General features: G+C 43.1%; 3 protein-coding genes across 4 annotated transcripts in view; 2 read left to right on the forward strand and 1 right to left on the reverse strand.

Annotated features, from left to right (window-relative positions):
• Nucleotides 1-1,569, forward strand: part of LOC118027453 (transmembrane protein 14C-like) — a 91,613-nt gene extending 90,044 nt beyond the window's left edge. Inside the window, exons 6-7 of one of the 2 annotated variants that reach the window (XR_004683829.1) lie at nt 232-300; nt 979-1,569. Coding sequence is in view for 1 of the 2 variants with exons in the window: in XM_035030839.1 (XP_034886730.1) it covers nt 232-241 (10 nt within the window). In the remaining variant the exon portion in view is untranslated. Of the gene's footprint in view, nt 1-231; nt 562-978 lie in introns of those variants that run through there. The other variant, XM_035030839.1, reaches the window with a different exon arrangement.
• Nucleotides 1,570-11,623: 10,054 nt separating this feature from the next.
• On the reverse strand, nt 11,624-20,634 carry GCM2 (glial cells missing transcription factor 2). The gene is made up of 6 exons (XM_035030435.1): nt 20,421-20,634; nt 18,650-18,774; nt 14,527-14,779; nt 14,253-14,365; nt 13,506-13,631; nt 11,624-12,562 (listed from the first exon to the last, which is right to left on the reverse strand). The coding sequence occupies exons 1-6, from the start codon at nt 20,632-20,634 to the stop codon at nt 11,624-11,626; spliced, it is 1,770 nt and encodes a 589-aa protein (XP_034886326.1).
• Nucleotides 20,635-21,888: 1,254 nt separating this feature from the next.
• The window catches only part of SYCP2L (synaptonemal complex protein 2 like), a 112,467-nt gene continuing 109,084 nt past the window's right edge, over nt 21,889-25,271 (forward strand). The window contains exons 1-4 of the mRNA XM_035030436.1: nt 21,889-21,966; nt 22,371-22,563; nt 22,665-22,816; nt 24,373-24,441. Coding sequence (XP_034886327.1) covers nt 21,889-21,966; nt 22,371-22,563; nt 22,665-22,816; nt 24,373-24,441 — 492 coding nt within the window. The remainder of the gene's footprint in view (nt 21,967-22,370; nt 22,564-22,664; nt 22,817-24,372; nt 24,442-25,271) is intronic.

The raw sequence follows: 25,271 nt of genomic DNA on the forward strand, positions 1-25,271 counted from the left end.
CTGTGGGCCTGCTTGACAGATTTCTGATTTGCCAGGCCCTGCAATCATGTTGGCCAATTCCCTAAAATATCTCCTTTTCATTCTCTGTCTCTCTCTCTCATTCTCTCTCTTTCTTATATATTTCTAGAAATTTATCTATTGGTTCTTTCTCTCTGAAGAACCCTGACTAATACACCAAACAACAAACTGTTGAATCACAGTGCCTGCTAAACCCCAGAGTTCTTTCCACAGGGGCTGCTGATGACCCACCAATTCCAACCTGCATTCGTCTGTTTGTTGGACCCCCACCCAAATAGCCGGGTAAGACTTGTACCACATTAAATTTCATCTTGCTAAATTTGGTCCAGTGCCCTAGTCTGATCAAAATCCTGGATGGGAAAATGCCTTCAAATAGACACTGAAGTGGGAAATAATAAGGTTTTAGGCACATAGCAAAGGACATTTTTGCCCTTCTAGTGAAAGGCTCTGCTCTATCATTCCTTTGTGCATGAGATTCTGCTATCAAAGTTGGGATCCAGGAAGGAGGAATGTTTATATTTTACTTTATATAGACCTTAGTTTTTAGAACAGCTTTAGAGTTACAAAATTATTGAGAAAATAGTATAAAGTTCACATATGCCGGCACCCAGCTTCTCCTATTTTTATTTTAAAGATTTTATTTATTTATTTGAGAGAGAGAGCATGATGAGCGGGGGGGGGGGGGGGGGTGAGGCAGAGGGAGCAGGAGAAGCAGGCTCCCCGCTGAGCAGGGAGCCTGACAAGGGGCTCGATCTCAGGACCCTGGGATCATGACCTGAACCGAAGGCAGACGCTTAAGGACTGAGCCACCCAGGCATCCTCAGTTTCCTGGATTATTACCATCTTACATTAGTGTGGTACATTTGTTATAATTAATTGATACATTATTGTTAATTAAAGTTCATACTTTATTCAGACTTCCTTAATATTTACCCAGTGTCCTGTTGTTGTTTTTTCCAGGATGCCATCCAGATTACCATATTATGTTTACTTGTCATTTCTCTTTAGACTCTTCCAGATGGTGAGCTTCTCAAACTGCCCTTGTTTTGATGACCTTGATAGTTTTTAGGAAGACTGGTCAGGTATTTTGTACAATGCCCCTCATCTGTTGTTTTTCTCATGATTAGATTGGGATTCTGATTTTGGAGGGGAGGAAAAGCAACAGAGGTGAAGTGACATTTTCATCACATCATATCAAGAGCACATACTATCAACATGACTGCTCATTGTTGATTTTAGCCTTGCTCACCTGGCTGAGGGAGAGCTTGTCAGACTTTTCCACTGTAAAGTTACTCTTTTTCCCTTTCTGTATAGCATTATTTGGAAGGAAATCACAGTGCACAGCCCACAGTTAAGAGTGGGGAGTTATGCTCCATCTTCTTGAGGGTGGAGTATCTACATAAATTATTTGGAATTATTCTGGGCATTTGTCTCTTCTCCCATTTGTTAGTTTATTTATTTATTCGATCATATTTATATCAGGATGGACTCATGGATTTGTAAAAATATTTTGCATTATAATACAAGACTATTTTTAATTTTTATTTATTTATTTATTTATTTATTTATTTATTTATTTTTTAAAGATTTTATTTATTTGAGAGAGAGAGAGTGAGAGAGCATGAGAGGAGAGAGGGTCAGAGGAAGAAGCAGACTCCCCGCCGAGCAGGGAGCCAGATGTGGGACTCGATCCCAGGACTCCGGGATCATGACCTGAGCCGAAGGCAGTTGCCCAACCAACTGAGCCACCCAGGCACCCAATACAAGATTATTTTTTTAAAAAATTGTTCCAGCTTTGGCCATTGGGACCTCTTTCAGTTGACTTTTGTGTCCTTTTGACATGATCCCATTGTTGTGGAGTTTTGTTGTTCTTGGTTGGTTTGTTAGGTTAGCACTTACTTTCTACCACCACGAAATGCTCCAGGCTCATCTTGTCCACCTAGAAGTGGAGGAGAGCTGTCTCCTGAAGCTGTGTAAGACCCTGGCACACGGGCAGCAGGCTAAGATCCCCTTAACCAAATCCAACAGCATGGTTGAAAGGCTCTCCTCTACTTCCAGACTGACCGTGGGCAGCCTTTAGTGGTCTCCTTTCTCTTCTCCTTTTTGCAATACAAGTTCTCAAGTGTCTCAGCTTCAACCAAGGGTCGGTGCCCAGTGGGTGTCCACTCTAAAATTAGCAAGGGAAAATTCTTATAGACATCATTATATGTTTAAATTTCTAAAATATTATAAATGCATGTGATAATGGAGAGCCTTCACTGCTATGTAACATGAGATTTGGCATGTCTTACTTCTCTTGCTTACTAGAAATTTCTTGAAGGCAGAGACCACATTTTTTGCTTCTTTGTATAGTTCCTATACTGAGCACTTAGCATATAGCTGGTGAAAGAATATATTCTTTTGAATATGTCACAATTTTTTTCAATCATTTAGGCAAATATGTTCTCTAAGATGAACTTCATTTTTTTTTTACATCACAAAATCAAAACTTAAGGTTGTACCTTTATTTTAAAAGGCTCTGTTAGAGTTCCATGATGATTGTGATATTCTTGCAACAAGGATAGTGACACCCAAAGCAGAAATGGATGATGGTCTCTGTTCAGAAGCCCGCAGGGCCAGCACTCGAGCCTGAAGACAGAGACCTCCATAGATGACTTCTGTACATCCCTTTCTGGTGTCGTAATTCTGGGTGCCCTTGAATTAAGGGGTTTTATTGCTCCATCTTGGCAATCGCCAGAAAAGATCTTTAAAAGCCTAGTGCTTAGGGTGGTTAAGAGAAGGAATTCACATGGCTTTTGGAAACCTGGATAGTATAGTTTATTAAATAGGCCATCTGGGGACACAAGGCTTTTTCGATTGGGGTTTTTAAAACCTCACCCTTAAGAAGCATTAGGAAAGAGAATGTTTATTTTCCACATGCAGAGGTCTCCACAGGCAGCCAGGTGGCATTTTTACTCAGTAGTGCCCTTCTGGTGCATCAGTCAGGAGGGTCACAGGTGGCTACGGTCAGAAAGGGGCTTCTTTAACCTCTTCTCTCCCCTCCATGGCCCCAGAATGCCTCATGTTTCAAAAGACTGATCAGACCAATTGTAAAACACAAAGTTATATGGGTAGCTCAGCTGTCTGAGAGAGGATCTGAAGATCCAGCTCTAATGGGCTGATTAATGGAAAATCCATTACTGATGTAGGATAAGAAGAATATTTTTTTGCTTTAACCAAGTGGTATGGAAATATGAATAAATAGGGTGACTATCAGCAGAAGAAGTTAGTGGTAAGAACTCTGGTTGTCTGTTCTGTGTGGTTTGTAAATAGAAATGTTAAAGGGTGATTTTTAGTTTTTGAAGTGTTTACTAAGTTTATTTATGATATTTATACTTTAAAAGATAATAAAAATATGGGGCACCTGCGTGGCTCAGTTGGTTATGTAGCTGCATTTGGCTCAGGTCATGATCCCGGGGTTCTGGGATGGAGCCCCAGGATGAGCTCCAGGGAGCCTGCTTCTCCCTCTCCCCCGCCCCCACCAACTTATGCTCTTTCTCACTATCTCTCTCTCTCAAATAAATAAATTCTTTAAAAAAAAGATAATAAAAATACATCCTCTCCCATTAAGTAGACTACACAGTTAAAATAAATATTTTTTCCTTGTAGAAGTTCAACAACGAAATCATTTTATGTAAAGACATTTTTATTTTTTTAAATATTTTATTTATTTACTTGAGAGCGAGAGACAGAAGGAAAGAGCGCAAGCAAGAGGAAATGAATGGCAGGCAGAGGGAAGAGAGAGAAGCAGGCTCTCCGCTGAGCAGGAAGCCTGATGTAGGGTTCGCTCCCAGGACCCCAGGATCATGACCTGAGCTAAAGGCAGACGTTTAACTGACTGAGCCACCCAGGTGCCCCGTAAAGACATTTTTAATTTCCTAGTTCATCAAATCTCATTTACCATATTTTGAACAACAATGAAATTAAAATATCCCCACTAAGTAGGAGTGCCAGATAAAGGATACCCAGTTAAATTTGAATTTTAGATAAATAGTGAATATTTCCTGTAGGTCCATGCAATATTTGGGATATACTTTTATTCAAAATGTACTTGTTATTTGTCTTATTTCCAATTTAACAGGGAATCTTTTATATTATTTGTTAACTCTGGCAACCCTATCACCAAGGCAAATTTTTCTGGAAGAAATTTGAAGCTATCAACATAGCTTTTACTTATATTTTTTCTTTTTTTTTAAAAGATTTTACTTTTTTATTTATTTGAGAGGTAGAGCGAGCAGGGAGAGGAGCAGAGAGAGAGGGACAAGCAGACTCCACGCTGACCGAGAAGCCTGACATGGGCCCTGATCTCACCATCCTGAGATCATGACCTGAGCCAAAACCAAGAGCTGGATGCTTAAATGACTGAGCCACCCAGGTGCCCCTCAACATAGCTTTTAATAAAACACACTGGCTTTTTTTGTTGTTGTTGTTTAAATGTTTTATTTATTTATTCATGAGAGTCAGAGAGACAGAGAGGCAGAGGCAGAGGGAGAAGCGGGCTCCCCGCCCAGCAGGGAGCCCGATGCGGGACTCGATCCCAGGACCCCGGGACCATGACCTGAGCCGAAGGCAGACGCCAACCATCGGAGCCACCCAGGTGCCCAACACATTGGCTTTTATTTACACTGTGAAATCAACTTTATGTGATCCATGGAGTAGAGGTGTCCGACTCCTTGCATCTCATTGGCTCACAGCCCATTCCAATCCACCTCATTGAGCCCCATCACACCTCAGAAATGGCTTTTGTCATGGTCAGCAATGATTTGCATATTGTCAGATCCAATGAACACTTTTCTGTCCTCATCTTTGGCTTCTGTGACCCCCTTCTCTGTCCCGGTTTTCTCCCTATCTGACCACTAATTCTCACTCCTCTGTCAGATCCTCTTACTCTGACTACAGATTGGGAATTCCTTATGGTCCATACCAGATTCCCCTTTCTTCTCCTTCTATACCAACACTGTCCAATAGAAATTTCTGTGAGGATGGAAATATTCTATATATGCACTTATCCACGCAGCAGCGGCTAGCTAAACGTGGCTGCTGAGGAAGTGCGGTTAGTATGACTCAGGAACTAATTTTTAATTTTATTTAATTAATTTATATTGCCCCATAAAGCCAGTGGCTACCATATTGGACAGCACAACTCCAGGCTATCTTACAAGGTGAGCTATTAAAAAACAGCTTTAGACTTGCAAGTTCCTGGGTTTTATCCGTAGCTCAGATGTCCCCACAGAGCTGCAGGGTTATATTCATCTGATAACTCGGATGACTCACAAGCACTGACTGATCATAACTGGTCTTTCCTCAGCTGCCGCTATTCAGACAATGGCACCAATGGCACTCGGTTTGTTGAACCTAGAAAATGAGAGTTTTTCTTGATTTTTTTCCTTTTCCTTACTATCTCACGTCCAAACTGTAAGTAACTTCTATTGAGTCTACCTCCAACTTGCATTTTGAATCTGTCCATTTCCCTTCATCTCTACTGCTACCACCCAATCCAAACCATCATTATATCCTGCCTGGATGACTCGCAATTGTCTCCCTGCCTCTTGAACCACCCCCCCCTTCAGCCCACTATCTACATCGTTTCAGTATAATCCTCTCAAAATGTGAGTTAGATCATGTCACTTTTCTGCTTATGATTCTTGCATGTTTTGCCATTGCTTTTGGAATAAAATGTCAATTCCTTGTTTTGGACTTCAAGAATCTGGACCCTGCTTTCCCTTCCAACCCTTATTCTGAGTTTCTTCTTGTCCCTTTGCACTAGACCTTCTGGGACAACATATGCTCTGCTGCCCCAGGGCCTTTGCACTTGCTATTTCTCACCTGCAGTGTCTTCCCCAGCTATTTACCTGGACAGCCTTTTCTTACTCTTTGGTTCTTAACTCAGTACTTCAGGGAGCTCTCCCCTAACCACTTATTCCAATGGGTTCACTTCCATTTCCTTATTCTCCACGTCAGCATAGAGACTGTTTTCTCCTTTACATTGTGTGCTTGTCTCTTTAATGTCTATGTAGCACACCAGCCTGTGAGCTCCAAGAGGGCAGAGGCTTCTATGTAACTCCCTGCATCTATCTAATAGTAGCACATCACTGATGCATAGTAGAACTCGATAAATATTTGTTGAATGATGAATGAATGAATGAATGAATGAGCTCATGCTTTGACTTATACACAGGGTATTATATCTTATTTTATTGTTTTCAAAATCCAGTTTTTAATTTGTATTTTAAATGGCAACAAGTGGATGACTTGGCTCCTGCCAACATCTTCCCATTTTCATTCAATGAACACAACAATGGCATCCAGGGAAAAGTCAGAGGTAATAAAGATTAATTACACTGAGAATAGTGTCTTTCAAGTCTCCACAGGACCATATTGCTTTCAGCTTCCTAGTGAGACACTAAAGAGGTTTCCAGTACTTTTCTGGTAAATTATAGACAAGGATTGCATTTTGGAATTATTGGGGAAGCTTTAAAATATGCTAGCTGGGTCTCATCCCCATAGATTTAATTGGTCTGAGGTGCATCCTGCATGCTAGGACTGTTACAGCTGCCCAGGAGATTCTAATGTGTAGCCATGTTGCATATCACAGAGCAAAGTTGTGGACCAAAGAAGGATGGATGTGGGGAGAAACTGTTTTTCAAATTATTTTGTCAGTTGTGAATTCTATTTGCTATGCTGTTCTTAGTGCAACGTCTCACAGATTAGCTAATAGAGTTTTATAAGATTTTTAATTATGAAAAAAGCCCATTAGCTTTTCTGACAAATGTTCCATTGAAACTGTCAGAGGTTGGATTCAATATCTAAGATTCTTCCAGGTAAGTCCACTTCCAGACTATGCACTATTCATGAAGAGGAATGAATGATTAGCAAGTGAATAACTCATGTTTCTGTTTAGTGTCCCTTGGCGCTGGTTAAGTCTAATTGCTGTCCTCTGCCTTGATCAAAGGTGTCAGCTACCAGCCTGGCCTCACCTCCTTTGCTTTATCTCCCTCTATGCTCAACAGCTAATGTTGTCATGGGTCTAGCTGCAAGCTTGGGCCCCTCCTGGTTCATCAGCTGAGCAGAGCAAAGTGTGTCAGAAACTTTGGTTGCTCTAACTTATACTCCCCGTATTTGAAAACTGATAATAAATTTGTAAGCAAAGAGTTATTAATAACTAGCATTCATAATTAATATTTCATATTAATAACAATATGGCAGCTAGGCCTTTGTAAGTTTCCTACTTCCATGCATTTTCCACAAAACTTGTTGCTCCCTAACCAATCGGTTTTTCTAAGCAGTAAATATGATCCAGAGTCTAAACCTTCTTGTGCCTTCCTCAGTTGGCCCAGTTCACAAGAACTGATCTGTGCTATACAGGCACCCTGCCCTGTATCCTGGCTCCTTGGAGGGTGGCATGGCTGGGGGGCCCTGGCTGACAATTGAGGTATGTTTCTTCACCCACCTCTCCTGGGATCAACTCCCACATCTTGGCTCCTGAGTACTGCCCACTGTCTAGACTCTTCAGCACTGTGGTTAAACTTCCAGATGCCAAAAGTCACTTATGTGTTTGTTTTCCTCATTGGCTCCCGCTTTCTACAATCTCATTGTCGTCACCATTGACCCTTTTTACCTGAGCCACCCACTGTCCCCTTGCTCCAGGAAAATGTGTCTCACTAGTCAGTAGTTCTCACTCATTGTGATCCATTTTAATCACTCTTTGGCATTTCCTTGCAATATCTGCACTATTGGTTGTGTAATATCTCTTTATAAGTTGCCTTGCCTTCAAACAAACAAACAAACAAGAAAACATCCCCATACTATCTTGCTTTGTCTAGGCAAAAATATTTTGAAATCATAGATTTGAAGGGTTCCTTATATCTTTCCCTATTCACATAAAATATCTGCAGACTATTTAGAATTGTCCCGGAACCAAGGCATCCTTGTACCACACTTTGAGAAATGTCTGCCTCAGGGCCTCCACCCCGAGTGTGTTCACTCCCACCCCTGCCCTGCCCCTTTCTGCCTGTCCTACATGGATGCCGCAGGTCCTGTGTTGGGACATTTGTACTTAGGACTCCCTGCTCGATGCCAAGTACACATGTGCTAAGTACAAATGGAATTTCACTGATAGATGACTCCAGTCAAAGCTAACGTCATGTGGTGGTTCAGAGCATAAATTCTGGAGGTGACCTGAATTCAAATCCCAGCTGCTACTTACTATGTAAGTCGCTGCGTGTCTCTCAGGTAGCTCAGAGAACTGATGTGAGGATTAAACACATTGGCATATGTTTAGAGCTTGGAACAGTGGTCCCTAGAAGTGCCATATAAATATTAGACATTATTATAAGCTGTGAGTTCAGGCAACAGAAGTGGAAAGAAAAAAGTAGTCTGTGAGTGTGCTAGGCATCCTTTCCTTGGAGAAAGAGTTGGCTAGGAAATCATAGGAGTGTACTCATATTTATTTAATCTGGAGGCCAGGACTCCGTGTATTTATTACATCAGGGCTTTATGAATCAGGTAAAAAATATATAACTCTCAATAATTTAAAATGGCATCTATCTGACTTGCTGTCATTTGGTTATGCAAATTGAGTATTCTATGCAAATTCCATTTCATTCCATTCTCAAAATAAATTTATGTACTTTGTATTAATTTGAAAACTGAATGATTTTAGTAAATATCATGAGCTGTGCAAAATGTGCGTGTGTGTGTGTGTGCATGCATTCTGAATGTTTTGAATAGGCTTTTTGTTATCAGTATGGCAAATAATTCTTTCTAAAATAAACTACTGAAATACCTAGAAATAAATTTAACTGAGAAAGTAAAAGACCTGACCTGCACACTGAAAACTATAAGGCATTAATGAAAGAAATTGAAGAAGACACAAGTAAGTGGATATTCCAAGCTCATGAATCAGAAGAATTCATATTGTCAAAATATCCATATTACTCAAAGCAATCTACAGATTCAGTGCAAAATTCCTACCAACATTCCAATGGCATTTTCCACGGAAAAATAGAAAAAACAACTCTAAAATTTGTGTGGAACCACAAGAGACCTCAAAAGCCAAAGCAATCTTGAAAAAGAACAAAGCTGAAGGCATTATGCTCTCTGCTTTCAAACTATATTTCAAAGCTATAGTAAACAAACAGTATGGTAGTGGCATAAAAACAGACACATAAATCAATGGAACAGAACAGAGAGCCCAGAAAAAACCCATACATATATGGGCAATTAACTTATAACAAAGGAGCCAAGAATATACAATGGGGAAAGGACAGTTTCTTCAATAAATCGCACTGGGACAGCTAGATCCAAAAGAATGAAACTGGACCACTGTCTTACACCATACACAAAAATTAACTCAAGTGGATTCAGAACTTAAATATAAGACCTGAAACTATAAAATTCCTAGGAAAAAAACCAGAGGCAATAAACTCCTTGACATTGGTCTTGGTGATAATTTTTTGGATTTGACACCAAAAACAAAAATAAACAAGTGAAATGACATCAAACTAAAATGTTTTTGTGCAGCGAGGGAAATCATCAACATAAGGAAAAGGCAACTTACTGAATGGGAGAAAATATTTACAAATCATGTATCTCATAAGGGGTTAATACCCAAAATACATAAAAAACTCATACAAGTCAATAGCCAAAAAAAAAAAAAATCCAATTAAAAAATGGGCAGAAGATCTGAATGGACATTTCTAAAGAAGACACACAGATGACCAATAGGTAAATGAAAAGATGCTCAGCATCACCCATCATCAGGGAAATAGAAATCAGAACCACAATGAGATATCACCTCACACCTTTAGAATGGCTATTATTAAGAAGACAAGAAATAAGTGCTGGCGAGGATGTGGATAAAAGGGAACCCTTGTGCACTGTTGGGGGGAATGCAAATTGGTACAATTGCTGTGGAAAACAGCATGGAGTTTCCTCAAAAAATTAAAAATAGATCTACCATGTGATCCAGCAATTCCTCTGCTGGGTATCTATCCTAAGAAAATGAAAACACTAATTTGAAAAGCTATATGCACCCCCATGTTCATTATAGCATCATTTACAGTAGCCAAGTCCCAGAAACGACCTAAGTAGTTGTCTCCCTAGGGATGAATGGATAAAGAAAATGTGGCATATAGATACAATGGAGTGAAGTCTTGCTATTTGTGACACCATGGATGGATCTTGGGGCATTATGCTAAGTAAAATAAGACAGGGAAAGACAAATGCCATATGGTCTCACTCACATGTGGAATCTAAAATAACAAAAAACGGGAGTTCATAGATACAGAGAACAGATTGGTGGTTGCCAGAGGTGGGGGAGGGGAGTGAGCAGAATGGGTGAGTGGGTCAAGGGGGTCAAAAGGTACAAAAAATAAAATGAAATAAACTATAAAACTGTTAAATGAACTAATATGTTTTTGTATATTATAGCAACAGTTTTGCAGGTCATAATATGAACACAATTTTTTCCTATCTCCTTTTTGAAATAACTCAAAACATTACCTTAAAACTTCTTTATTACATTCAACCAAATATTATCAATTACATTTATAAGGAGTAACAAACAGTAAACCTGTATTTGAATAAAACATCTCAATTCTAATTCTGAAACTTAATCAGAAAAAACATATTTTAGCACAATAATAATCTTAAATACACATCATTGTTACACTGTTTCTGTTATGAAAACATTCATTGATGTTAAGAAAAGGTATTCAGCTGACACTGGAAAACAAAATTCTCTTAAAAGCAATTGCACATTATCATTGCAATATTGTAGATTTTTTTTAAAATTGTAGTTATATACTTGGAGATAAAATGGTCAAATTTATTTCATGAAGCTCTTGTAATAGATGGTAAATGCTAAATAAAAATTTTAAGAAACGACTCAGGAGATAAGATTGTAAAGACTTCTTCCTGAAACTATTTTGACAACCTCTAAAGGCCAGATAAGGATTTGTAAAATTCCCTATGGTCAAATGGGAAAGGGCTTAGAATGAGAACCAGAATTCTTGGCTTCTACTCCAGTGAATTTAGCTTATTACTCATCATGGTATCCAACTTGCTTATTTGTTCATTTGGGAGAGTCACATTTCAGACCTAATCCTATGTAGTGTGGTAGTTCGTTTGTTTTTTTCTTGAAGATTTTATTTATTTATTTATTTATTTATTTATTTATTTATTTGAGAGAGAGAGAGAGAGGGAGCAGGGAGAGGGGCAGAGGGAGAGGGAGAGAGAATCTCAAGCAGACTCTGCACCGAGTGTGGAGGCCGACATGGGGCTTGATCTCACAACCCTGCGATCCTGACCTGAGCCAAAATCACGTTGGAGGCTTAACACACTGAGCCACCCAGGTGCCCCTGTAGTGTAGTAGGTTTTAAAATGCTGTGCAAAAATTTCCCTATACTATCTAAACATTTCCAACCCATAATTTTCTCAACTGATCAGCATTATTATTATTACATATGTCCGCTAGATCAATCCCGCAGCTCAAACAAGAGATAGTTTCTATTCCATTTCACTGCATGCATGGACACCACTATTATGTCGTGCCCAGGACTGTTGTTCAAAAGTCCTCATTGTCATAGCTCAAGAACGGACTAACCCCATCTGGATAACTGATTGCAGACCCCGACCTCGATGGACACACATCCCAAGTCTCTGCTCCATCTGTCCTGGAGGGAGCGGACTCCTGAGGAAAGGCCAGCGTGGGTCTGATGGCTCGGCAATCGCCTGGAATTTTCAAAGGAAGTGACCCAGCTGGCGAGGCTGCCCTGGCTACTGTGGCTGGGAAGTCCAAGCCTTCTGGATAGATGGACAGGGGGATGTTTTCAGAAGCATAGTTGCACCCTGAAAGGCTCTTCACTTCTTGTATGCTGTCGCAGTATTTCAGAGCAGGGGGCTGGTAGGCCTGGTAGGACACTTTGGTGGTGGTGGTGATCACAGTCTGTAGGGCTGGAGGACCTGCTGGGGGAGCCGTGAGGTACCTGCAGGGAAGCTCTGGGTTATAATAAGGGTGAGTGGCCACGGCCTGGAACTGTCCATGGTCTGGCCTCTCCCCAAGGCCAGGTGCTCCAAGAGCTGGTTTCCAGCCGTGTTGTTTACTGGTGAAATCAAAGCTTCTCTCAAAGCTGCTGTAGGAATTGACGTTATATTGTAGTGCATTCAGATGAACCCAGTCCGTGTCATTAGGGATGGTGCTGGAATTTGTATAAAGGGTGGGATGTGAGCTTGAATTTGTGTAACTAGGACCTGCCAATTCATAGCTGCAAGGTGGCCTAGGCAAAAAAATCCTTGGGTTTGGGTATTTCTGAAAGGGTGGCATTACGTCTCCTTGGAAGGTGGCTAGGTCACAGGTAGCTTTGTAAGACTCGGAGCTTGGGAAGGAAAAGCAAGGCTGCCCTGGGATAGGGAAGCCGGTGTCAGCAATTAGATCAAACTCTTCTGGATTTTCCAAGGGAGGCATGTTGTTGAAATGTCCACTGTTGTCTTGATTCTCTCCGGCCTAAAAAAAGATGTAAATTTTTATTTGTAAATAAAAATGTAAATCACATGGGTGCCCTCATTAGTAACAGTAGCCAACCAACCCAATAAAGACAGACTTCCAATGGGTTGATTGTGTGTTGTGAACACTGCACTGCTCAGGTATGTGATTTTGGGTGCAGGGTCCAAGGGCTGCAGAACTTGAGCTTGCTCAGGCATGAATACCACACTGCCAAACAAAGAGAGTTCATGGCAGCCAGGCAGGGTGGGTCTGAGTGACAGATGGCTCTGTGTTTCCTCATCCTATGTTCATAATACCGGACCCAAGGAGCCTGACAGACCTGGGTTCAAGTCCTGACTCTGTCCCTCATGAATGGAACAAGTTACTTAACCTCTCTGAACCTCAGATTCCTAATTGTAAACATTACAATAACAACCACCTCTTCTTAAGGTCTTTGTGACCGTTTCATATGCGAAACTCATAGCTCCTATGTGCCTGGCACATAGAAAGTGCTCGGAATACCAGTTTCTCTTATCTCCGGACTAGCACTGCCTGCTTGGCATGCTTTGGTTGAAAAGCCAAACTGGATCAAGTTGCCCCAAGAAGTTTTATTTGTTCTGTGTAAATAATGCAAAGGATGCTCTCAAGGATGTACTGCTAATTAATTCACTGTTGGTATGCACCTGTTTCTCTCTTTATTAAAACTGGATACCTGCCCTTTTATCAGGCTGTCAGCACACACCCTCACCCTATCATTGACTATAGAAAGAGTTTGCTTTTTTTTTTTTTTAAGAAGAAGAAATTAGGAACCGTATCCAAAATGTGGATTCAATGCCATTTTTTTGGAGATATAATTTTCACATAAAGCCTTTCTAATTTATGACATTCATATTTTACATAATCAGCAGTGTATTTTGTGATGAAAATGAACACAGACCACAGTGTCATGTCAGCTCCCCATTACCTCTGATTCTCGAAATCTCTTTTTCTGGGGTTGGTAAAAAGAGGCCATTTGTCTCTTGATGGCACTTCTTCTAGCTTCTGTCTCTGATTTGCTCTCTGGTCTTGGGTGATCATGAACTCCCTTGGCCTGCATTAATAAGGAAATAAATCATATATTTATCCTGCTGAAGGAAGCTGGTGATGTTTGTCAAAAATAAATTATCTTTCCCAAGATCTCAGGTTGTTTTTTGTTTTTCCAGAATGACAGAGAAAAAATTATTGAACTAATAAAACAGTATGGATAATAGAAATCTTTTTTTTAATATATTTTTTTAAAGATTTTATTTATTTGAGAGAGAGAATGAGAGAGAGAGAGAGAGCATGAGAAGGGGGAGGGTCAGAGGGAGAAGCAGACTCCCTGCTGAGCAGGGAGTCCGATGCTGGACTCCATCCCAGGACTCCAGGATCATGACCTGAGCCGAAGGCAGTCGCTTAACCAACTGAGCCACCCAGGTGCCCCGATAATAGAAATCTTAAAAGATTACCTAACAATCCTTTCCCCATGTTAACTATAATTTGGTTTATCAATCTCCGAGGAAGCAGAGCTTATTCCTCAGAGCCCAGTAAGGCTCTGGGAGCCCCAGCCCCGGGTTCTGACCACGAAGCTCTATTTGGTGAGTCCAGAGTTCCTAAGGCACACGGCAGGTGGTCTGGACCGTATGGCATGATGAAAATACCCACCACAAACTGTGATGTCCCCTCCACCTACTTGGAAAAATATCGCGTTGCCATCAAGCCGCCAGAAGTTGGTTACAGGGTATCCGCTGTGCCCTCGACAGGGAATCAACTCCAAAGCGGAATGACAGTTGGGGCATGCTTTCTCTGCCAAGCCAGCGGGAGAGAGAAATATTAACAACAACTAGGACCCCAGGTGCTTTTGAAGGAAGAAAGGGAAAACAATTCCTGGGGAAAAGGGAACTCGGGGCCACAAGCGACCCCTATCCCCGCCGGCCCCCGCCCCGGTTCCGGCCTGGGGCGCTCACTCTGCTGCTTCAGGCGCGCCTTGTCGCAGATGGCGGGCCGCAGCTGCAGGCGGGAGCCGTCGGGCAGGGCGCAGGCCTGAGCGCACACCACCACGCCCAGGCACGACTTCTTGAGGATGTGGCCGTTGTGGTTGTTGGTGTTGCGCATGGCCCAGCCGCTCAGGTGGCGCTGGGCCTTCTTCTCGTCGCTGCGGTAGATGAAGCGCACGTAGCCGTCGGGCCACTCACAGAAGTGGTCGAAGTGGGCCGGCTCCTGGGAGGGCGCACAAAAGGGAAGGATGGGCGAGCGGATCAAGCCCCAGCCGGGCACATCACGCTTTTCATTTTTCCCAAGCGCATTAGAATAAAAACTGGTTCTTTTTTTTTTTTAAAGATTTTATTTATTTATTTGACAGAGAAAGACACAGCGAGAGAGGGAACACAAACGGGGAGTGGGAGAGGGAGAAGCAGGCTTCCCGCGGAGCAGGGAGCCCGATGCGGGACTCGATTCCGGGACTCCAGGATCATGACCTGAGCCGAAGGCAGTCGCTTAACCAACTGAGCCACCCAGGCGCCCAAAACTGGTTCTTTTTAATTCCAGAAGTGTCCTAAGACCCACAAACTGTGCCATCACAAAACGTCACCCATCCTGTCTACGCATGCTGTTCTGACAACTGGCCATGCATTGATGTGTATAAAGTTCTTATCTTCTTTTTTTTTTTTTAAGACTTTATTTTTTTGCGAGAGAGAGAATGAGAGACAGAGAGCACGAGAGGGAGGAGGGTCAGAGGGAGAAGCAGACTCCCCGCAGAGCAGGGAGCCCGATGCGGGACTCGATCCAGGGACTCCAGGATCATGACCTGAGCCGAAGGCAGTCGCTTAACCAACTGAGCCACCCAGTCGCCCTAAAGTTCTTATCTTCTAAATGCTGTATATGTACTAGTTCATCTAGCCTTCATACCTCACACAGATAATAGGTACTATTATAATCTGTAGTTAATCCAATAGGACACAGAGGTCAGAGAGGTTAAGTGACTTGCCCAAGGTCACACAGCTAGTAACACCTGGCTCTAGGATTTGAGCCCTAGCAGTTTGACTCCAGAGCCTGTTTTCCTTACCATGATGGTAGACCACTTCTGGGTATGTTTAAATGTTAAGTTACAAATGAAAACATTTTCAAATTAAGCATCAACGTGCCTGGGCAAAAAGTGATTGCAATGCTCTATCACTGAAATGCAATTCAGTCTGTAAATATCTCCACTTTGATCCAATGCTTTTTCTTCTAAAGCTCTTGCCTCTACCCCAAACCTGTCAGTTACATCAGCAGTGATACCCAAAGCAACATTAGAGAGACAAGAACAGCTTCCCTTGCTCCTCCCAACTTAGCTCTCCCAGTTTACAGGGCACGGTGATGAAGGACCTAGCTATAAAGGTAAACCCAAGCATGGGGTGGAACCTGCTGAGCCCTGGACCTCTCCCCAGAGCAATGTGGATTGTCGCTGTTCTCAACAAAGAGCCACCTGGCTGAAATAGTAAGTTATATCTAAAAAACTGAGCACTGCTTCAATATCCATCATTGGTGGTCTTTGCCCATGATATGCGTTATCTATACTGCAACGTCTTTCTTGTATAGAAGTTTAATATAAAATTGTCCTTTACTAAGAACTTAATATTTAGCAGGTACTCTCCAGGGCAGGGGTCAGCACACTAGGAATCCCGGGCCCAATCCAGCGTGTCACTTGTTTTATTTAGTACAGTCTACAAGCTAAGAGTGACTTTTATATTTTTTAATGGTTGGGGGAAAATTCAAAGAATTAGATTTCATGACATAATGGGAATTATCTAAAATTCAAATTTCAAGACCCATAAATACAGTTGTATTGGGACATGGCCAAGCACATCTGTCTAAATACTGGCTATGGCTGTTTTCTCTCTACAGCAGAATTGGGCTTTTGGCACAGAGACAGCATGGCCGCAAAGCCACATTATGGAGTATCAGTAATCCTCACGACAACCTTCCATGATGGGCATCCCTACTCTTATTTCATAGATAGGGAAGTGGAAGTTAGAGAGAGAACCTTCTAGACTGGCATTACCTGGGATTCAAACAGATCTGTGGCAGCCAGTTTCCACTGGCTTTCCTGCTATGATAGAGGCTCAGAAGAGTATTATCACAGTAATAAGCCATTTGCACCTTCTCTCCCTCCCACCACCCCAGGGACATTAGATTGAGCATTCTCAGTCGGGCAATTCAGACTTGGATACATCAGTTAGTATTATGCATTCTAACAATAATAGGTAAATGGACACTTTTGTTTCTAAAACCACAGGGATATTGTTGAAATCCTTGTTATTACTAATAGATATCATTTATCTTTTCTCAGAAATATTATAATTGCCATAAATTAATACATTGACTTAAGCCACAAATGAAATATATAATGATGCACTATTAACTCCAAGTTTATGCTAAATGCTAATATCTTTGCTTTTAAAGTGAACATTTCAATCTAAGGATCTTAGACAATTTTCCAGAGGAGAGTATTCCATTAGTGTCCCCCTGTAAGGGTAGAGAATCACCCCCCACGTCTCACACCAGCTACTAAAGCAGCGACACTGAAAATGAAGCCACGGAGACCCTATTTTTAAATCAAAACAGAAATGGAGGACTCAAGGATTGGGTTGCTTCTATTCCAATGCGCATATGTCCACATTCAGACAAGCATGCACACACTGAACATGACAAAATCTGGCTGATAGTTTAAGATTGTTATCTAGTTCCACCACTCGATGACAGGTCATCTTAGCCTGAAACTAAGGCAAATTCAGGAACTATCTCAAGGTCATGCAGCCAGTTTAGCTCTTTCTCCTTCAGTCAGCTGGAGCAAGGCTAGGATCCTGTTTCTCCACTTCTGTTTCCCAGCGCACCTGCCTTTTTGAGATGTTGCACGCATTCCCTGCTTAAGAATCAGTCTTGCGAAGGAAAAATGGTTCACATTTGCACAGGAAATCTAGAAAAGGCATGAAAGAAGACCCATGTTTCCATTATTTGGAAGTGGCTCTTTTCTAATATGCAAGATTATTTTCTTATGAAGATTTTCTGGATGAAAGTCAGTGCGAATGAGGTGTCCTTGCTGTGCTATGGTCCACTTTCCCACAAATGGTACAGGGTGACTGTAAAGTAGCAGACTTTAAAACAAACAAGTAGAACAAATTATTACACATATGTATATATAAAAAAAAAAGTACTGATCTCTTTGAGAGGGTGCATGACCCTGCTAATGAAGTGCTATCTGTCTGAAAATCTATATGGCACATGATAGTCTCTTTCCCTGGGCCACAACATTGGTGGAAGCCCACCTTTGCAAATACTTGGGAAGCCACTTCTCTCACCTTCTACCCACACCCAGGACTTCAAAATCACTCCTCAGTTTCTGCCCCAAACCAGCATGACCAAACGTAACTGTCCAGTTCATTCCCTGGACTTGGCTCTAAACTACTTTGTTCCATTAAAACTAAACAAAACAAAACAAAACAAAACAAAATCACCCTAAAAGGAGAAATAAGATCAAAAGTAAGATCAGAAGTTAGAGAAGTAAGATCAGAAGTTAGATCCAAAATCCAGATTCCAGAGGCTCTCTTGTCGCCTATGGTCTGGTTAGCATGACCATCCAGGCAAGCCACGGGCGTCTGCATAAATCACCCAAGTCATGCTATTTGTTAAAATTCGGGTCACCGTGATTTATAGTTGTATCTTACAGTTTTGCTGCGTAAAAAGCAGTGGTGTCTACATTCGCTGTACCCTTCTCATAGATTTCAAAGAATGGACGAGAGAATCACCTGATTTCTACCTTGGATAAAGGAAAGCGAAGGACAGGTGTCCTGCTCTCACCCGATGACTGGGAACTTGCAGCCTAATCGACAGTTCTCGGGACTATCGGTGTGTTTCAGACAAGTGCAAGGAGAAGACACATCACTAAACCCAACTCTGCCGTTTGTGGCGTCCCTCTAACAATCGAGGACTCTCAGGGATGTGGGGGTGTGAGGAAGAGGTCTCTCCTCAGTCTCTGCAAGAACTTGAATGCCACCAGCCCTTTTTTGGATGGACAGAGCCACGTGTGCGCGCACACCCGGTTTCACGCACCTGAGGCATCTGCGGATCGTTGATGTCCCAGCTGAGCTTCATCCCGTAGGAGCACACGCGGTCTGCCTTCTGCCCCACTTCCGCCACCATCTGCCCCACCTTGCCTGCGCTCTCCGCCAACGATCCTGAAAGAAGGAAAAAACCTAGACGGGCAAGGTGATGTTTTCCCTCTCACAATGAACTGGATGGAGATGGAGAGACAGAGACCCACAGAGAGACAGAGAGACAGAGTCAGAGAGAGAGAGACAGAGAGACAGAGAGAGAGAATTTACTTAGAAATCCAGAAGTGGTGGACGAGGGTTAAGAGCTCTGTTCTCAGCCCGGGTGCTGAAAACCGCAGCGGCAGCGCCCGCACGTTTATAATGACATACCTGCCCAAGCTCCGCCTTTCCTCGCTCCTCGCCCGCTCCCCCCTACCCCCCCCTCCCCGGGCACCAGCAAGGCGGGTCACCCCCGCCCGGACAGACCTAGGAACGGAGGGGGAAGTTGACCCGAGCCCTCGGGAAACAGAAGGCAAGATGTCAAGGGGCGAGGGTGGGGGGTGGGGAGTTGGAATGTCTCATTTAGGTTGAAATCTTTTTTTTTTTTTTTTTTTCTTTCCTAACCTCGCCTCGCCTCTGGGGTTTCGGATTGCATTTAGACGGAAGGTTTTGAGACAGAGGCTTTCCAGCAAAGTCCCCCGAGAACCGACCCTCAATTCCTAGGCACCGTTTGTAGGACCCTGGCCGCCGCGCGCCCTAGTCTGGGTAACTGCGCCCGCGCCAACTAGCTTTGGGCTTCTGCTCTCGGGCTTTGTCAGAGCTGTCTGTGTTTTTTTCCGGGGGGGGTGGGGGGGGTGGGGGGTGGAGGAGTGGCGTCCGAAGGAATGCCGGAGGTCCCCGTGAGCTCGCGGGCCTAGGTGTACCTCTGCTCCGGAGGGGCTGTGCAAGGGACGGGGCCCAGTGGGACGAAAGTCCCTGAAAGTGAACCTGGGGAAGGAGGGGGGAGGTGACCTGAGGGTAGCTGGACGAGGAGCGGGTGGGTGGGCTCTGCGGGCCCCGGGCGCGTAAGCAGGACACTTAGAGCTCGCTCTCTCTCTCTCTCTCTCTCTCTCGTCTCAACTCCCTCTGGGCATCAGTTTCCTTATCTGCTTAAAAAGGGGACTGGGACTCAGTGCATTCTCAGTAGACCCCCCCCCCCCCGGAAACAACGTTTTAAAGATCGTCTTTATCGGTATTGTCGTGGAAATACCCCATTCCATCTGGCGAGTTTTTCTGGAGCCTGGAGGAGCCATCCGCAGGATGCTATCGATCCCCCGGGACCGACACCAAGTCTTCGTCTGTTCTTCCAACTCATTAGGGTGATTCCGGTACCTGGAGGCGTCCAATAAAAGAAATGGTTTGAAATGACTTAAATCTCTTTGTAGCCAGCCTGAGCGGCGAGAGAAGTGTTTTCCCGGAGTTTTTTCTCGTGCCTTTGTTCTGCAGGCGGCACGCTTCGGTTCCCAGCCGCATCCAGAGAAGAGCCGCCCCCGAAGGCCAGTCACTGTTAGAGGGGGATGCTCGGACCTCTATCCCTCCAAACCCCGAAGCCGGCGCGCGAGGGACCTGGGCGCCGCCCAGCAGGCTCCGGGCGCACCGACTGATGCTGCGAGGGACCTGGCCCGGAGTGCGCCCCGGCCAGCGCCTCTTGCCGGACCAGTCTCTCCCTTTGGCCAAAGGCGGAGAAAGCAGATGCTCCTTAAACCCACAACTTGCGCTAAATAAATTGTCCGCGCTCGCTGTTCTCTCACCTCCGGTCAAGGGCACAGTCAGGTTTGTTAGGAAAGTCAATCCAATAGTGAGATGCTTTTCAGAGCCGCCAGCTACGGGCAGCGGAGAACTCCGGTGACGGAAAATGCCAGCTTTGGGCAGTTTCACGAATTTTCTTCTTTCTCTAGTTTCAAGCTGGCTGCTCCTCCCAACCAGAGGCGGAAAGTCCACGCAGAAAAAAAGTGACTTGGTCATCCTCCTGCCTCTCTTCCCCCGAAGTTCTCTTTTCTGAAAGATCGTGTAGGTCAGGGTTTCCGATTAAAATCACTCTCGCGTAGTCGCCGCGAGGGTCGGGGAGGAAACGAAGAGAGTGTCCACTCTTCCCCCAGGAGTTTTGTCGGCAGATTTTCATCGTATTAACCGACTGCCGAAGGTCTGGCCACTCCTGCCCTTCAGTTGTTTCTATGCTGTTTGTCTTCCAAACGTTAAACTTATTCACACTTTTCTTTTACGTACATATTTCGTTAATTGTGATAGGTTAAGATAATGTATACTTTAAAATGTTTTAACATAACTTCAGAAATAATTCAAAATCACCTCTGAGACTATATAGACGTTAATTTCGGGTCTTATTGTACAGATTATTAGAATCTTTCTTGTCTCTATAATCTTGGAATGTTCCTAAGGAGTCTTTAACCTTTAAAAATACAAATGCATACAATTTTTTAACGTTAAAGCCAAATCAATGAATTACATACTTTTTTTTTCTAAATGGATTCTGGTGTCCAAAGAAATGTCACAGACTCTCTGCCATATTTAGTTTCAGAAGAATTAAAATCTTTATTCCAAGTTGCTCTAAAAGTATGTTTCAGTAAAACATGTTAGTAAAAGAAGCTAATCGAGGGGTGCCTGGGTGGGTCAATTAGTTGAGCATCTGGTTCAATTTCAGCTAAGGTCTTGATCTCAGGCTTGTTAAATTAAGCCACACATTGGGTATGGAGCCTACTTAAAAAAAAAATTAAAAAACTGATTGAAGTGAAAATTTGAAAATAAAAATAAATAAGTAGTGGTGGTGTCTATTGTGTTGTCTTACATTTCTCCAGAAAATTTGAATGCATTAGCAACCCTATAGTTTGGAAGGATAGGTTTTCCCCCCAAAGTCTGTAAATAACTGATTATAAAGTTTGCCTATTATTAAGCAAACTGTAATTTTATTATATTGTTTATTATATTCTCATATTATTTTATTCTGTAAAATCAAATGCACTTAAACTGTATTTTGATTATTGTTTGTTACTATCCTTCCATTTTTTTTTTCTGCACTAGTATTTTCATTGATTCAGAACACTTTCTATGCACAGCTGGCTCTGCCTTCATTACTATTTTGATATACTAAAAGCTCATTAATTCAAAAGCAAAGGAAGAAGGCTTTGCATTTGCTAGGCTTAGATGAAAATCAGGAAATTAATGTAAGTATATTTACATCGTATTGGCCGGGAAACAGACATCATGGTCTTTGAAATAAGTATCATTTTGAATGGACCGCAGGTGTATGCGCTGACCTGGGCTGACCCAGCAGAGATTCTGGTTCTATTGGGTCTTGCTTTGATGTAAACAGGTATCTTCTGTAAATGTCTTGACATGAAATAGCCATAGTCTGTAATCATAACACAAATTGATTTTTACACAAGGAAAGTTTAGATCTGAGGGGTCGTTTTGTTTGTTTTTAAGAAAACGCCAGTCCAATTTATTTTTGCCACTGTGTTCACATAAACAGGCTACTTAGCGGCGGAAACCTGGCCCTTAGTACACACTCTAGTTGGGTTAAAAGAAGTAGGTAGAAAACAAGCAGAGTGGATGAAATTATTTGTTTGCTTCCCCCCGCCCCCGTTTTGTTTGGTTTTGTTTTTGACTGAGTACACCAGGTTAATGAAACAAGCAAACAAACAAAAAAGCCTTTTGTGAATTCAGGAATATTCTCACAATTTCAGGTACATATCTGCTTCCTAGGGGAAAATCCAGTTTTAGTCTATATCAATATCAATAGACCAAAGACCGCTCACCCAGCTGTTAAAGGTGGAGAGAAAACTGCCGGCTTCTGCAAAGGGCATATCTATCAGTTTCGAATTCCGCAAATAAAGAATGTTGACATGACTCTGAGAAATCGCTTTAAGCTGTGCGTGCGTGCGCCCAGGTGGCCTGACCAGGATTGCTAATTACCTGCAAGGGTATCTTGCGTCTCAAATAGAGGTTTAGTGAAATTCAGGTGCGGATTAATTGATTAGCGTTCCGGGCGAGGATTGGAACTCAAAAGCCGCGGGGCTACCCCGGCCCTCGTCGCAGCGCAGCGCCGCGCAGCCCGCCCGGGTTTCCCGCAGCAGAACTGCAGGAGGCGGAACGCTGCGCGCTTTGGGCCGGGAGCCTCGGGATGCAGGCGGTGAGTGAGCCTGGGAGGGCTTAGTCCGGGGCCTTTCTCCGCGGTTCGAGGGGGGCCCAAGGGCGCGTGGTCCGTCGGGCTCTGGGTGCAGAGGCTGGTGTGTTCCCCCAGAGACGCGGCACCTGCTACCATGCCCTGACACCGGGAGTGGGGATGTGGGGGTGGGAGGGAGAGCGTGTTGGGGGGGCCTCTTGAACCCTTCAACCTCCTTAGGTTTGCTTGGAGTTTATTGGGAGCTTTCAGTAAGGCAACCAGGCAGGATAGAAGCTTCTGATCCCTTGCTCAGAGAGGAGGAAACTGGAGAATTAATGTTTAGAAGGCAATGAGATCGTTCTCGATTTGCTCCGGATGTTTTCCCAGCCCCTGTTGGGGCGTAGACCTTGCAGTGACATTAACCCATCTGGGCCTCAGACCTACGGTCCCAAGCGCGGGGACTTGGGCAGCTTGCACTGTAGATAAAGGTCCCTAAAACGCCCGCAGCCCCGGATTTGGGGGTGGATTAGTACTGCCAGTGCTTCCTCTTCTCAACATTCGTTTAACCCAAATCACTGCTGGTGGAAAAAAATAGATAAACAAGTCTGGATTTGGGTCTTTGAATTCACCCAACTTTTCCTATTTCTAAATAATCATGATAATGTATCATATGCTGACATTCAAAGATCTTGGTCAAGTACATATAGAAGTAAGACTGTGAGCCCAAGCTAGATTTTTAAAAAACCTCTCTAGAAGATATTTGAAGTCTATTTTTTGGTGTACTGTACTTTTAAATAATTGTTGGGATGAAGTGAGCAGATGAAATGCTGTTGTTTAATGTAGCATAATGTGTTGGCAGACCCAGGGATTACTCTTGAGGAAAAGGTGTAACAATCCACTACTAAATGTCTTGTGAATTCTCTTGTGGTGGTTGTTAATATTTGATCCCTGAAGCTGCCGTGGAAGTCCCAGAGGAGTATTTAAAACTCACCAAAGTCAGAAACCTAAAGCTCAATCTCATGACTGGGCTTGAAACACCCTTTCCAAAATTTCATTTTACAAACTCTCATTCTAAAAATGGTTCATTAATCCAAAGCCTTCTATTTTATAGTTGTCACTATAGAGTTTGTCTATTTTGTCTGATTGCTGATTACACCGATGTTTGCTTTGCTTCTTGTGATCGTCTGTATTTGTCATAGTACTGAAGAAAGTTAGAAAAAAAATTTTTTTTTAAAGATTTTATTTATTTATTTGACAGAGAGAGATAGCGAGAGCAGGAACACAAGCAGGGGGAGTGGGAGAGGGAGAAGCAGGCTTCCCGCCGAGCAGGGAGCCCCATGCGGGACTCGATCCCAGGACCCTGGGACCATGACCTGAGCCGAAGGCAGACGCTTAACGACTGAGCCACCCAGGCGCCCAGAAAAATTATTTCTAACTAGTATGTTACTTAGACCTATAATCAGCGGCATGAGCAAACAACGTTTTTGTTCAGGATGACAATATGAAGCTTCATTTTTTTTCATTTTTAAAAGTTGAGATGCATTTCTTTGAGACCTTTTTTTAAACAATCTTTTTGTACACAGGAAGAGGAAGATCCTTTGCAGTCTGTTAAGGAAGACGCTGGGAGTGGAATTGCTCTGGATGCTTTCCATGTAAAGATCAAGCTTATTTTCGGGGGGTGGGGTGGGAGAGGGTGTGTGTGCGCCCTCTTTCTAGTTCTGTGTTTGCTGGGCTATCAGCACAATTGTTCCTCAGTTGCTCAAGCCAGAGGCAGAGAAATCTTTGCTCCTTCTCCTTCCCTAATCTCCTGCATTCAGTTTATCACCATGCCTTTGAGTATCCTACCAATATCTTAGTCTAAATTTTCTTGGGCCACATACTATTCTAGGTAGACAGTATTGAACAAAAAAGATACAATTCCTGACCACATGGAGCTTACAGCCTGGTGCAGAGCCAAAGAAACAGGTTACCAACCAAAGGGAAGGAGTAGGAAGAAAAGACAGAGGGTATCATCATGGAGAATTGCGAGCAGAGAGAGGCACTTGCCTTACTTGAGGTAGTCCTGGAAGACCAACCTAAAAAGGTGACATTGAAGCTGAGATCAGAGGATGATGAGGAGCCAGCCAGGTAGAAAGTGGAGGGAAGAAGCAGTCTAGGCATAGAACAGTCAGTGCAAAGGCCCTGAGGCAAGGCAGAATTTGATTTATGTTTTTTTTTTTTAATTTTTAATGTAATTTAACTTTGGTTTTTTGTTGTTGTTTTTAACTTATCAGTAGGGAAGTCAGAAGAAGTTGACAGATCAAATCATGCAGAGCCCTGAAGACCAAGGCAAAGGGTTTGGAATTATTCTGAATGCAGGGAAGCCAAGTGGAGTTTTAAGCAGGCAGAGGCCTGAGCTTCTGAGTCAGAGAATCTGAGTGTAAATCTCACCTGGGTGATCTCATGCAAGTACTTAACCTTTCCCAGCCTTGCTATTCTCCCC

The sequence above is a fragment of the Mirounga leonina genome, unplaced genomic scaffold (genome assembly GCF_011800145.1).
Source record: "Mirounga leonina isolate KUSES-001 unplaced genomic scaffold, KU_Mleo_1.0 Mir_366, whole genome shotgun sequence".
Lineage (NCBI taxonomy): Eukaryota > Metazoa > Chordata > Mammalia > Carnivora > Phocidae > Mirounga > Mirounga leonina.

Excerpts from the sequence above, each read along its gene's own strand:
- GCM2 (XM_035030435.1), bottom strand. The coding sequence starts at position 20,634 with ATGACCAAGTCACTTTTTTTCTGCGTGGACTTTCCGCCTCTGGTTGGG. Across the intron at positions 14,780-18,649 it reads ACGATCCGCAGATGCCTCAG|GAGCCGGCCCACTTCGACCA; the intron begins GTGCGTGAAACC and ends GCGCCCTCCCAG. Across the intron at positions 13,632-14,252 it reads GCAACGCGATATTTTTCCAA|GCCAAGGGAGTTCATGATCA; the intron begins GTAGGTGGAGGG and ends TTATTAATGCAG.